The following is a 14,762-nucleotide window of genomic DNA, read 5'->3' on the forward strand; positions in this document are numbered from 1 at the left end:
TCAGTCACTTGCTCAGCCACTCTCTCGTTCTACCTTTTGGCATAATGTCCACTGCAGTTCTGTGAACTTCACTGTGATTTATAAGTGATATAGTGTTGTAAAGTGATTTACAAGTTGTTGCAATGGACAACCAGGGGTGTAGTTCAAAGTTACTCTGGCTGGTTTGCAGATAATAAAAGACAGAAGAGCTGGATGGTACGGCCTGAAAGTAAACAAATATTCCTTCACATTTAACTGAAACTGTTATTTTAGCATGAAAAAGAAAACCAATTTCTTAGAATACATCTACTGATGCGACCTGAACACATCATCAGTAAAGTATCCTGGGTTCATAGGGTGTTTCGGGTCTTACAACAGTACAGTACAGTACAGTACAATGCAAAAAAGAGTGTTGTATTGATATGTAGGACCAAGGAGGATCAGATGCTGCACTTTCCAATGTTTTACCTGTCAGGGCAATCCCTTTGTGTATCTAACTGTACAAAATATCTTGGGCACATAATCACTGACAAGATGGAAGATGATTCTGACATGTACAGGCAGAGACGAGTGTTTTGTCCAAGCAAACATGCTAGTCAGGAAATTCCATTACTGTTCCGATGATGTGAAAGTGAGCTTGTTTCGTGCTTACTGCACCCCTATCTATGTATGCAGCCCCATTATGGGTCAGGTAGCATATAATGGCCCGGTTTCCCAGATCAGTTAAGTAGTTCTTAACAGCGAAAGACTTCTTTCAAACCTTCTTAAGGAGCCTGTGAAAGAAAATCGCGTTTCCCAGAGTTGCTCTTAGCTTAAGAATCTCTTTCATTAAGAAGGAAATGAAAGATGCTGCTGACCCAGTCTTTACAACCATCTTAGTGAACAAAGACTCACAGATCCAGCCGCGTCAGGCAAATCAATATCACACCAAGCAATGAGATATTAAAACAATGCACACCGCACAAATTTTGATCTATTTTATTTTATTTTAGATTTATATTGTTTAGCATTCATTGATGACAGCAAAGGGAAAAAAAAAAGAAAAATAAGGAATAACAAGTGTGTTCCTATATATGCTTCATGCATTACGCACAAATAAAACGATCATCATGAATATGATTTATTTGATAATTTGGCTGCTATACAGCATGTTCTCGCTGCAAATCAACCGCGTCGCCGTGCGCGAAGCAGAACTGTTTTTATGAACGCATTCGTGCGTCAGCACTTCAGTCCCCTGGACGTGCTGTCGGACCGGGCTGTCCAGGCAGCCGTGACACCTGCCCGAGCCCGAGCACCTACTGTATATGTGTGATGACAGGGAATCAGTGCATTGAGGAGCAGTGCTGCGTCTCCACCAGTGTTGTGCTAGTTACTGAAAAATAGTAACTAGTTACCGTTACTAGTTACTTCATTAAAAAGTAACTCAGTAACTCACAGTAATTTAGTTGCAGTCTTGTTTTCATCATGAAAAAGGGTCATTGAATTATATTTATCATCTTAATTTTTCATTATAACACACATAACGCACAGGCAGCAGGGAATTAGTGCGTTAGGTAGCAGTGCTGCGTGTGAAAATGCGCTGATAGTGATCGGTGATCGATTTGCCTGGCATCGATTGATTTTGTTTCAGAACCGGACAGCTCCTCCAAAGAGCTTCTGAAAGAGCGAAACTAAAGGACGGTGTTAAGAAGTCATCTGGGAAACACCCATATCTTAGGGTTCTCTCTTAGTTGAAACCTTCTTTGAACCTCTCTTAAATCCTTAAGAGAGGTTGGATCTGGGAAACCCGGCCAATGACTGTCTGAGGATCCCGCTGAAAAAGCCCAGGAGTAGCAGTGCTAGTAAACTCTTTTGTGACTCAGGGCTAAACACTTTACAGGCTCTCTTGAGGAACCTGATGTTTAAGTTTATGTCACGACTTGATGAGTCACAAAACTGTATCATAATGAAGCTCACAAGCCCCAGGTGCAGTTCAGATATCAATCCTATCTATGGAAACATTGGTATGGGTGCCTTTTAAGACTCATGAATAAGAGTATAGTTTTATGTGTTTATGTAGTTGTTGTGTATGTTTTATGTTGTATGTCTTGCTATTGGGTCTAGAGCCCGTAATAAAGTTTATATATACAAATACACCTTCGCCCAGCCGACCCAGTTGTGGTTGATCAATCTGCTGCTTGTGTTCAGGTTCACTCACTTGTCCCCATGGTTCTCCTCCCCGGAGCCAGAGCCATCTCGAGGCTTTCTCAGCTGCCTCGATGGTGTTCTTGATGGCTCTGCTCGTTGCTGTTCCCGTAATGCCTAACGCACTCAGGGCTTTGTGGCATGAGCACCCCACAAATCCCCTGCTGCCAACTTCTATGGGCATGCATCGTGCCTTCCAGCCCTGTTGACGACTTTCAATGACCAGATGTTCGTACTTGGTCCCCTTCCTTTCATGGGCCTCCCCCAAGCGGTCCTCCCACAGCACCGTCAGCTCCATGACTACGATGTTCTTGGTGCTCTCTGAGACCAGGAGGATGTCTGGCCTCAGGCTGGTGCTGACCACGTGCTGGGGGAACCGTAGCTGCTTCTCCAGATCTACCGAGAGCTGCCAGTCTTGGGCAGTTGCCAGGATCCCTGCTGGTGCCTGGTGCCACCTGCCTTTGGCTGAACTCCTGCTTTGATACAGTAAAAGTGATGATCCATTTTTATTTATTAAAGGAATCTCATAGCCATCATTTTTGTCCATCGCTCCTGTAGTTTCTTGTGCTGGCCCCTTTTTCTCTTTTGTGCATGTTTGCAGGCCGGAGCTTCGGGAGCTGCGTGCTGGCCTGCGGTCCCGGTATCCCCCCCCACCCCCGGTCATCCCGTTGCTGCTGTGTGCTGCTGACGTCCCCGACCCACCCCAGTCTGGCCTTCGGCAGGAGGGTCCCCCCTTATGATCCTGGTCCTGGTCCAGGTTTCTTCCCTCCTAAAAGGGAGTTTTTCTTGCCACTGTTTGGCTTAAGGCTTTTCTCCCACTATGGGAGTTTTTACCTGCCATTGTTTATGTAATAATTGCTTGGGGGTTTATGTTCTGGGTCTCTGGAAAGCGTCTAGAGACAACATCTGTTGTATTAGACGCTATATAAATAAAATTGAATTGAATTGAATTGAATTGAATGGTGTTGGTGGTGTTGTGCACGCGGCTGCCGCTGCTGATACACCTGCTGAAGGCTGCAGCAATTGGCTTCACATTTAACTGAAACTGTTGTTTTAGCATGAAAAAAAAAAAATACGAGTAATTTGTGCTGCTTTCGACTTGACGTCTTCTTGCTCTGCAGAGCCGTCATCGTGTGCAGCCGTGTGCGCTGTACGTGATTGATGCACAACAGTGTATAAAAGATCAGAACACCTGACGGTAGCATTTAATTTACAAAGCCAGCTGAAGTGACGTTTTCTGGGCTTTTGGAGCCACATATTAGTCACAACAGCGTGCACATCTGCGCACATAGCAGTTCAATACACAGTTCACATCTTCAAACACACATCAGGAGTGTAGTGGAGCGCAAAAGTTCAGATGATAGAGCATCTTTGAATACGGTTAGATGACAAGGCGCGAAGACTAAAGGAAGTAGGAAAAACTACAGTGCTGTGAGCTCATGACAGACTCTGCTGTGATGGACAGTTGGTCTTCAATCTCGGGCTCTGACTGATGTTTTTGTTTCATTTAACTGAAACCTGTCACACTGTCTCTTATCTTGACAGAGTTGGCCTTTGCTGTACAATTGATGTACAAAATGTAGTGAGTTAAGTATTTGCTCAAATATTCTGGATATTTCAGAACATTTGAAAGAAAGAGGAGAAAGGATTAGGAAACAATGTGGCCTTTTAGAAGGTTATAATTCCATAGTCAATAATTTATTACCATGCCTTGTTTACCGAGCCTACATTTTTACCTTACTTTTAGCAGCAGCTGGTGTGCCTAACATTGATAGTGGTCTTAAGCAATTCATGTTAATGTAACATTTTGTATTGCAGGTTTCATACATGGAGCAGCCTATTACAATAAAAATGACTTCTAATGCTAATCGGAGCAATGCCCAAGTAGAGTCATATGTCTAGAAATGCATCAACATTTAGCAATATATAGAGACAGACATGGCAGCTTGCGCAGTGGTCTCACTGTCTGGTGCTGCTAATCACTGCTAATGTCAGTTAGGATTACTGTAATCAGGTGTCGCTATTTGAAACTTAGTGGAAAAGCAGATATGGCAAATGTGACAGTTCATCTTTGAGGAGTTATCTTTGTGATGGAGATTAAGGGGTGATTTGAGCACAGGCACATTTCACTCTGCTCATTGCTTTACCTCAGCATAAGCTTCAATGTGCTCCTTACCACCGTAGGATGAAATGCAACAACTGGAATTTTATCCTTGGATGGATGGATGGATGGATGGATGGATGGATGGATGGATGGATGGATGGATGGATGGATGGATGGATGGATGGATGGATGGATGGATGGATGGTGGATAGATGTGTGCTTCTTTGAATCCCTCCTGTCTTAAAGCAGCACAACGTAACTTTCAGCTTTTCTGAGTTTGGCGGCATCTTTTGGACAAAAGCGGTAGTGCTTTACCAGAAAGAACACTACGTTTCCCATGAGCACCAGCGCGTACTGCCGGAAAACTCCTGTCCCGTCGCGTGCATTTGTTTTGAGAGAATACGGGACGCTTTTCTGTTTCACCAAGTGAACAGACGGAACGCAAAAAAAAAGATGTTAAACTGCTGGAAAGGAACTGGAATTTACCGGGATACCTTAAACAATGAAGCCAGGGAGCGGTATATGGAGAAAATAATGATTATTAACGGTCTGGATCCATATGAAATCCCTACTGAAGAATGGAGCTCCTCGTCGGAGCGCCACTCTTTAGAAGGGATTTACTGCCGCAGTTCTGCAGAACCACCATCTCCGGCTACCTTGTTTAGGAGTGTTTGGCAGCTGCTTTGGTAAATGTTTGACTCGCCATGTGTTTCAATAAATTAGTATAATAGTACAACATACAGTACATGTTTTGTATTACTCTTACTTTTCTTTTCTTTTTTTTTTACCGCTATATTATGCTGAAGAGGCTCCGAGGCGTGAGCAATATTTTTGTTTTCCTCGTGAGATTATTTTTTTCCTCTGCAGCTACACATCAAATAGTTAATATTTTCTCCTCAACAAAATTAATCGCACCGCAGAGAGCTGGCCAACAACTACGTTTAGCTGGAGAAGTGGGGAATAAAACCCGTTTGAATGATCCGACCCCGGTCTGTGAGTGTTTGTTTGTGGTTTAATAAACCCGTGTTTTGATCCGACGCCCGTCTGTGTGCGTGTTTGTTTGTTTACTGAGGAACGTTATGTTTGGTCGGACTCGTTACAGCCGCGATCCAACTGAGCCAACGACTCTTTTACTCTTTTAATTTGTTATCTCAGATAATTGGCCGGCCTCCGTGGTTCTGCCTCCGAGCAGGAAAGCGGTGAAAAGTTAAACCATTAGGATCTTTTCCCCACGTCTGTTGTGTGGAGCTGCTGCATCCACAACACAGCAACGGGTTACCAGCTTCTGCGGAGCTGCGCTCCAAGCCCCGCCCATTTTCGTCTCGACTACGAATCGGGAAGGAGGGGGAAGTGTATATGTATATGTAGCGTATGCCGTAAAGCAGTCAAAGCCGTAAAAATGTGTAGTTTTTTAGTGTGGCAGGGTTCCTACCATCCACCTCAAAGTTACATAGTGCCAGTGAAGGTGATACAGACCCCTCAGACCATGACAGAGGTTCATTAAACCTGTTGGAAGTTGATGTACCATTACAATGACTCTGGAAATATGATATTAAGGTGGAAAAGTTACATAGTGCTGCTTTAATGGTGCAGCAATCAAATCAGGAGTCACTAATGAGCTCAGTAAAGGGTTTGAACTAACTCTGGGGACAAAGAAACATTGAATTTATTTCATATGGTGCAAATAATTGTAAGAAAAAAGACATGAAAAGATTTGATTGCCAAGATTTGATTGCTAAATAATGCTTAATTAACCTTCTTGCAACGTTTGAAACCATTCATTAACAAGAAAGCATATGTCCTCAACATCATTTATCCATATTTCCCCCAACATGCCCCAAGCGCTGTCAAACCTTCCAGTGCACACATCATTTTAAAGTTAGCATATTCAACCCTGAGACAGGTTTTGAAAAGGCCATATCACATCGTCTTTGCGTCCACACATCCAACACCTGCGGAGCAGCTTTTCCTCACAAACCAAATGCCAAGTTTAACATTACCAAAGACAAAAGTTTAGTAACTTTTGTGAGATTTTTTAAAGGTCTAAATACTGGATGATGTCCTTATTTTCCCCCCAAATCTTCCACATCAGAAGTTACAGTTATTGATGGAAACCTGTAAAGATCATTGAACCATTACTGAACAATCTCCATCACTCTGGAACAGACCTCACTATCAATATCCTTGACATTTCTTGCCAGTAATCTGGGGCTGAAGTCTATTTTCTGACCTAAAACATCCATGGATGAGGTCAAATGTCCCAGCTTCAACTGCCTATTTGACTTAAAGTATATGTTATCAAGACGGATGACAGGACGGAGGTGTTGATCATATCCTTGAATAGAGAAAAGGCTCCTCAAACACCCACAGGCCCAAAGTGACAGTAGGTTCTCCTTGAGCCTTCAGAACACACCAAATGTACACAGGTTTAAACTTTGAAAAACCTGACATGTCTGTGTCTCTCTGCTTAATAAAGAAGAGTTTTTGTTTGAGAAAAAGTTCAACCATGTACACAAAGCCTCTGAGTGTGAAGCAGTGAGGCAGCAACCATTTCCATTTATAAACTGGAGCAGACTTTAACCTTCATGCCAAGAAAAAAAAAGGATTTTAAGAGTTTTTCTTCCCTTAAAGGAGCTTGAGGCTCCTTTAAAGAAATTAGACTCTCTAGCGCCACCCTTCACCACGACGGCCGTCGGGGGTATTGCAGCCAACAGCGAAGCCGGCACGGGAGAACGGGGAGAACGTGCATGCAGTGTCATGTGACATCACATCCGCAGGACAGCGCGGGAAATTTGGGCCCGAATTGCAGCACATTTTGCAGCACACAGCCTGTTCAAGGCAACAGAGAGATAAACTAGAGGGCTCATTCTTTTTGGTTTGGAACGCTTCATCTGACATTATTACTAGAAAACTTAAAACGTATACAAATCTTTTTCATAAATCCTGCCTCAATCCTGCCTCATGCTCCTTTAAAGTCTCAGGTAACATAGCAGGAGCCTTCATTACCAAATTCCAGGCTAAAAGAGCGTCACACGTTCCTGATGAACCTACTTTCACAAATGAAGCCTCAATAAATATTCAAGCTCTCCTTCAAGCTTCAGACATTAACATAATCAGCAATGGCACTAACTGCTATATGGATGTCACTTGTTTTGCCCTGAACCATAGATATTGTACCAAAATGAAAAATGATCATCATCACCATGTGGGGGCAAAGCCCCAAATCCATCACACCGGATGCTGAAATTAACTCCTTGTTATTGTTTCCCCTCTCCACTGCAGTCTGATCTTTTATACCATACTAGGACCGTGAAAGGGCCCCTTCACCATCTCCATCATAATGCTGACAAGCTCAAACCATTTTTGTTACTTAAAACCCTCCATAGTAGGACTCAAACTAATAAACAGAAAATGGTCCTAATGTGTAGCTTTTAACTTTTTAGTAGAGTAAAAGCTGAACTGTTGGCAAAACCCCCAAAAAATCTGTCTTTCCTGCTCTAATGAAACTCTAATGGCCATGTTTTTGTTTTCCGATGTGATCAAAAAGGCCCAAAGCTCTTACAAAACAAATTAACCTGCACCAGCTCATTACTGAAATGCCAGTAAGGCATAGCATTTTCATTGATGTTCATTCAATCGATGTTCACTAAATCCAGTTGATCAGATGAGATGTAATGGCCCTTACTGTGTAAGAACCCACCGTAATCCATGTATAATGCCTTTTTATGTGTTTTCATTTCCAAACACCCAGCCCTTATAAATGTCTCACAATCTTGTCTAGCCATGAATAATAAATATGAAGCTCCTTGCTAATACAATTCAGTGTAAAATCAATGTTGGAGGAGGAATCAAGTCCAAAGATGTGCAAATCCTTTCTACACTTGTCTAATTCAAAATCTAATGTTTGGAGACATCTTTGTATTCCCCTACTGGGTTTGGTGCATACACAGTGGCTACACACAAACATCACATCTGCATAAAGTTGAGGTGTGATGAATTTATCTCTGGCAAGAAAACCATCTTTAACTTTCATTGTTCTTCCAAAGAAAACAAACAAACACAGCACATGTCCCTCTTAATGATAGAAGTTGCATCATACTCAGTTTCATATTGAATAGCCATTTTCAATGTGGATTTTTGCTTGTACTTGTTGTGGTCTTATTAATTTGTGAAAAAGTCATTAGTTACAGCTGAACTCCTGTCCCAGTTCAGAGGCTGCGTGTACTGCAGCCAAGCATGGTTGAAATCCCTGGATGGGTTCTTTCCATTTTATCAAGGACGCACCCAGTGGAGACATCATTAACAAGCAGAAGCAAGGGTGTATGAGAATCCCGCAATTACCAGTCAAAACTTCAAACTACTACTGTTGTAGTGTAGGGCAATGTTGTTTTAAGATGTTTTTACGTGAGAATGTGGGTCTCGATTCAAAAGTTGTGTTTGAATTATCGCAACAAAGCGTATTTGAAAATTGTCCTCACCATCACCCCTTCCTTCAAAAGAACTAAACCATATTATATTGTAAACAATGATTTCTGTTCTCTCCCTGTACCATTGTGGAACAACCTGTAATCACCAAATGTTCATCTGTAGTGACGCTAGCCTTTTTACCTGATACCTCAATTGAAGGGGGGGATGCCAACAGCAACCCCTGCAGCACAAACCATAGTCTCAGTATTCCTCCGAAGCCCCAGCCTTGTTATCAAAGGGCTTCATGCCCCGAGCAGAGGCTGCATCAACTGCCAGTACATAGACTGAATTACCTGGCGCAAAAAGGAGCATCTGCTGACATAGCAGCATTGTCTGCCGTGCATGCAGAGACCCGCGGGAGCATGGCAGCGGGCCGTCTGCTCAACACTAGCAGTTTGCTCCTTATCAGCTCTGTCCTCTATCTGCTGCTAATGTAGATACATGAAGCAGGTGAATACAACATTGCCATATTTGAAGCGGTTAACTGGCCAGGGCTTGCATCGACCATGTGACCACTATCATTAGGAATTTTTGTCGTCGTTATTCTTTCTTTCTTCTGACGAAAGGAGGGCATTTTTGCCCCCCTAAACGTGCCCCAAAAGTCACCATATTTTGCACCAAGTCAGGCCTGGCGAAAAATGTGATATTTAATGGTTTGCATTAATGAGCGTGGCAAAATGGCTCAACAGCGCCCCCTAGAAAACTTCGTGCCTCAAGCCCCACAATACGGTTTGACGTACATGCACGAAAATTGGTACACACCTGTATCATGTCGCAACTTAGAGAAAAGTCTCTTGGCGCCATGGCCGAAACCCAACAGGAAGTTTGGTCATTTTGAATTAATCGTGTAATTGTGGCGCAATTTATGCCATTTCTTTAGCCACTTCAGAGCCCAAACCGTAACGTGTACCCAGGTGTGTTATACATCAGAATGTGCGTCTCCATCCTGCGATGACGTGCATTACTTTTCTCAGTCAAAAGTGTTACCCTGGCGACGATAAACGCCAAAAAGCGCACCCTGCCCCCTTCATCTGATTGGTCCATATTTGATAGTTCCTACTTTCTGCCATAACTTTTGAATGGTTTAATATAGAGTCGTGGGTGGTGTCATCAATTTGAGTAATTGACCTTCATTGGCATGAATTAGCCCCGCCCCTTCTTCTGATTGATCGATATTTGATAGATCCTATTTTCTGCCATAGCTTGAATGGTTTGATATAGAGTGTCGTGGCTGGTGTCATCTGCTAAATGTCCAGGCCTGAAGAATCTACATGCAAGTCATACAAGCTTCCACTGCAGCCTGAACGTGCACAAGGGTGGAGGCCCGTTCATCACTGCTTGCAGCTTTAATTGTATTTAACTCTGAAGAAGGCCTCAACGGTTGGATTCAGCGCATCGAGGAACATGAGTGCTTGCCTTCTGAGTAAATACACTTGCTTTAGCTGGGGTCTCTGCAACCAAGAGTAAAAGTCCTGAAAGCGGCTTGTACATTTCCCAAACCCTCATAGCTCATTGTCCATTAACTCATTTGGTTTAAAGGGCTGGATACCAGGAACCATAAATGACACCTTGAGAACTGATAATGGGGAAACTCCAATAAAAAAGATCTGGTTTTTGACTGGTTTTTGTATTAACTCAGTAACATATTTCACCCCCTTCAGAAATACAACAGCAGTTTTATTCATCTTGCATGCACAAGCCAAATTGCCTTGTCCTACTTTTTCCCAAACAACCAGTTCCTCCACCAATCAGAGTCAGAAGTGTGTGACTCTTGGATTCCATCCATTCGGTGTAAATTAGGCACCTCTCAGAGTACAATGAGTTTTTCTGCAATCATTTTTTACAATAACAGATGAAAATGACTGACCTGATCAACCACATAAGATAGTTTACCGATCTCCCCACCCGCCACCTCCACTCCACCTAATTCCACTCACACAGGAACCAGCAGAGATATGAAAGGCTGGGAAATCAAATCAGTTTTACTGTTAAAATGGCAATGATCAATTTGTACTTGTACCAAGAATCTCCGAAGGAAAAAAAGAAAAAAAATCAATGACGAATCAATTCATCTGAGCATTGGCCCCAAAGGAAACTACTTTAAAGACAGTATGTCTTACCTCGTTTCCATCAGAACGTTCTTGATGAGAGTTAAAATAGTGAATCCATCTATCTTTCTGACCACTCTGTTTAATGTGAAAGTACAACCAACGTGCCAATTCTGCATAAAGCGATAGGTAAAGAGCTCGTTCAGCTCTCTAAGAGGTAATTATACTGTATCTAGCAGCCAGTACTTGAAAATCTCAATTAACGGACTACAGATTTCTAAGCCAAGCGAATTAACATTTCACTGCAAATCATAAAAAAAAATTGAACAACACATCCAAGATGAACAACAAATCAGTGTAAAGATGCAAACAAGCTGACATGTTAATAAGTCAATGTCAGTGCAGATAAACACATTTAAACACATTTAAAGTTTTAACCAAACTGAAAAAAACTAAGAAAAGCCTCTTGGACAACAAAAAGTATGATCTTTCTTTTTAAATTAAACCATTAAGGAAAGATACATTAAAGAGACAAAACAATAAAGTTGTATATTGAATGAGGCCTTGTTACATTTCCGGTTTTCTTAAATATCCCTACTCATTTAATATTTTCCTAACGAGAAAACACAGTGTCAGGGGAAGGTAGTGCAGAGATCCTTCAAGCCTTTTGTCATCAAACAAAGCTCCATATAATATCACACACAGCACACCAAGCACACAGGGAAAAAGCTCAGCTTTAAGCACATAAAGACCATTTACCTAAACAAAAGACAACATCACTTTCTGCAGCCCTGCTCAACACGTCAATATCTCAAAAAGGGATTCATGTTGAAATGTAAAACTTTGCAAAATCACACTCTAATTTGATGTCATACGTATCAGCAGTCAATCAAGTTTTTACAGTCAATATCTGCCTGTGAAAAAAGCTGATCATCGCGAAACCTAACCTTTCATTGAAACTATGCAAAACAATATATATATATATATATATATATATATATATATATATATATATATATATATATATATATATATACACAGTTGACATTTCCCCCAGTTTGTGTTTCTGTTTTGCCCCGCCTGTCTTCCATCTGCCCTGATTGTTCACACCTGTGTCTCGTTACCCCTACTCCGCTCAGGTTTTCTTGATCCCTGTTTTAGATCCTGCTAGGCAGCGTTTTTTTGGTTTTTGTTAAATAAACCCTTTTTTGTTGAACTCCTGCCTCTCGCTCTCCTGCATCTGGGTCCTCACCACACCAGTCGTGACACATACATACATATTTGTATCTAATTTTCAGAATCAGAATCAGAAAGAGGTTTATTGCCAAGTAGTTTAACACACACAAGGAATTTGTTGTGGTGATTGGTGCAATACAAAAGAGCAAATAATATTAAAGGAAAAAATGTACAACAAGTTGGTTCTAAAGTGCCGGAGTAATGAGTGTAGGAAAAAACAAATTGCTATTTTTGAAAAATCAAAACTGAAGGTAAAACAAACTAGTCTGAGGTTATTGATCCCATTTTCATAAGATGTGTAGAAATTCACATTGAGCTCGATGCTCACAAAAAAAATATTTTTCAAAATGTTCATTTTTCAAATCTTTTTAATGGAACATGTTAATTAAAGATTGAATTAATTCAGATGTTGCCCACAGGTACTTTGTTTTTGGCCAGTAGCTGATGTAATTATCCACACAATATCCAATATCTAACTAACTAAGATACAAGTATAAAATGTGGTATTCTTATTCTAGGCAGAACCTAAAGAGGTTGTTGGCTGAAGTCATCCCCCCATGGGCTGCTACTTTCAACTACACTCCTTTTGTTGCTTCTGCTCATACTCAACCGTTTATGTAACAATGTATGACTTTATATTATTTCCTCTGCAAAAAAGGATCAGATTTCACTTAGCACAGGCCTGTTAGCGGAGATAGTCACGTGCGTGGACTAGGGCTGGGCGATATGGACCAAAAGTCATATCTCGATATTTTCTAGCTGAATGGCGATACTCGATATATATCGATATTTTTTCTGTGCCATAATTGGGGTTTCCCCCAAAGCATTATAGCATAGCATCTCTGTTAGCTTCATTTTCATGAGGCAAACCCTTAAAAAAACAGTCAGTTTTAATACAAAGCCTCGTGCCAAATGTCACACAGGTTCCTTTATTAACAGAGGTCTGCACAATATCAAAGTGTATAAAACAAATGAAATAAAAATAAACTGCCTGCATATATAGAATAAAAATGCTTCTTGAATAAAATAAAACAAATATCCCTTTCCTGCATAACAATGCAATTAAAATACCCTGTGCAATTAATACAATGTAGACAGTAACAGGCAGACTTTTCCACTGAGGTTGACAGTTGTGCAAATAACAAAACATTTGTGCAAATCTCAAATAAAACATTCAAGTCAATTTGTCACAAAATAAGCTATATCAAAATCGTAAAAAATAAAAAATAAAATAAAATAAAAATATATATATATATATATATATATTTTTTTTTTAATAATCGATATAAACGATATTGTTTCGTACCATATCACGTTTGAAAATATATCGATATATATTAAAATCTCGATATATCGCCCAGCCCTATCGTGGACTATATGGCAATCAACATGTGCCAAAAGAAGTACAAGATCATCAGGCACTGTTTAACATAACCCAGCAAATATGTTTTAAACATTATTCTTAAAAGATATAGAACTATGATATGAAGTTTAGGCTTTGTTCATGTCTTGGTCAAAGCATGTTTTGATGATGACGCGAGTACATCAAACACATATACATGTGTCATTCATATGTGTTTGTATAAGTCATGTATACACTGACATTATCTATTTTGGCAATATTTTTCAATAAATGCAACATTTTAAACTGACAATAAAAGAAAAGCTATAATTCAACAAACACAGAAAAGACACTGTGGAGCTTTTATCAAAATTCAAAACACTGGGCACTGAAGGAAGAAGAAAAAGATGAAGTACTTTACCGTTGGGACTCTCTTCGTCGATGGCCACGATGGTAGCAGGAGGACCTGACCGAGAGAGCTTACATTCTGGAAAGATGGAGAGGAAGCATAAATCACATTAACACTTCTACGATTCTTTTGCAAACTTTTATTTTTGTAGCAAGTTCTAACATAGCTCTAGGATGACACTATTGTGAAGCTTAAGCCTAGCTCTGGGGTGACAGTTCTTGATGAACTGTAGTTTTTATGAAGAAAATGATTTGAAAAGGCTTGGAGTGTGAGGATTATGAAGTGCTGCAAGGACAATTGAATTAAATGCACAGAGATTAATAAAGCCTAATCTTGGCAGATGTGATTGATACGGTGGATTATTAACCTCATTCTTTTCTCTTTAGTGGGAGGAAAAGTGTAAAGGAGTTTTATAACTGGAATGGAATGTAGTACAAAAAGAAGCGAGGTAAGGGAGGCAAGACGGTAAAGAAAGAGTAATGTCCATTTTCTTTCAAAGACAGACTCACTATAACAATCTGGGCAGGGTCAGCAGGGGTTAATAAACTAGCGTAGTGAGTGAAAACCTGTAACAGGAGGAGATCATTCTTACCCTCATATTGCCAATCTGCAGGTAGAGACAGCCATGCCACACCAGGAGGGAGGGAAGAGTAGGAGGAAGATAGCAGTCAAGGGAGATTGGGAAGAGAAGCAGAAGAAGAAGAAGAGAAATAAACCACGCGGAAAAAAGAGAAACAGTCATGCCAACATGAAAAGCAGGTTTAAAAAGATATGAGAAAAATGTGTTTGAGGTCTGCACTTGTGTATACAGTGTAGAAATGTCAATTTGTCTGACTTTTTAATCTTTTACTGACGCCATACTCTCTCACTGTAACCTAGAGCTATAGGGGGGGATCCTCCACTTGAAGCTTAAAACGGTCCCATTCAGAAGGTAAACACAATCATTCAAGGCCTTTTTTTCTTTTATCACTTCAGCAGGATACATGGCAACAA

General features: G+C 40.8%; 1 protein-coding gene across 1 annotated transcript in view; it reads right to left on the reverse strand.

Moving 5' to 3' along the window:
• Positions 1-14,762, reverse strand: part of LOC133419473 (protocadherin-15-like) — a 447,680-nt gene that overhangs the window by 336,106 nt on the left and 96,812 nt on the right. The window contains exons 3-4 of the mRNA XM_061708668.1: positions 14,362-14,376; positions 13,782-13,847 (exon numbers count right to left, since the gene is read on the reverse strand). Of these exons, the coding sequence (XP_061564652.1) occupies positions 13,782-13,847; positions 14,362-14,376 (81 nt within the window). The remainder of the gene's footprint in view (positions 1-13,781; positions 13,848-14,361; positions 14,377-14,762) is intronic.

This window comes from Cololabis saira, chromosome 19 (assembly GCF_033807715.1).
Source record: "Cololabis saira isolate AMF1-May2022 chromosome 19, fColSai1.1, whole genome shotgun sequence".
NCBI lineage: Eukaryota > Metazoa > Chordata > Actinopteri > Beloniformes > Belonidae > Cololabis > Cololabis saira.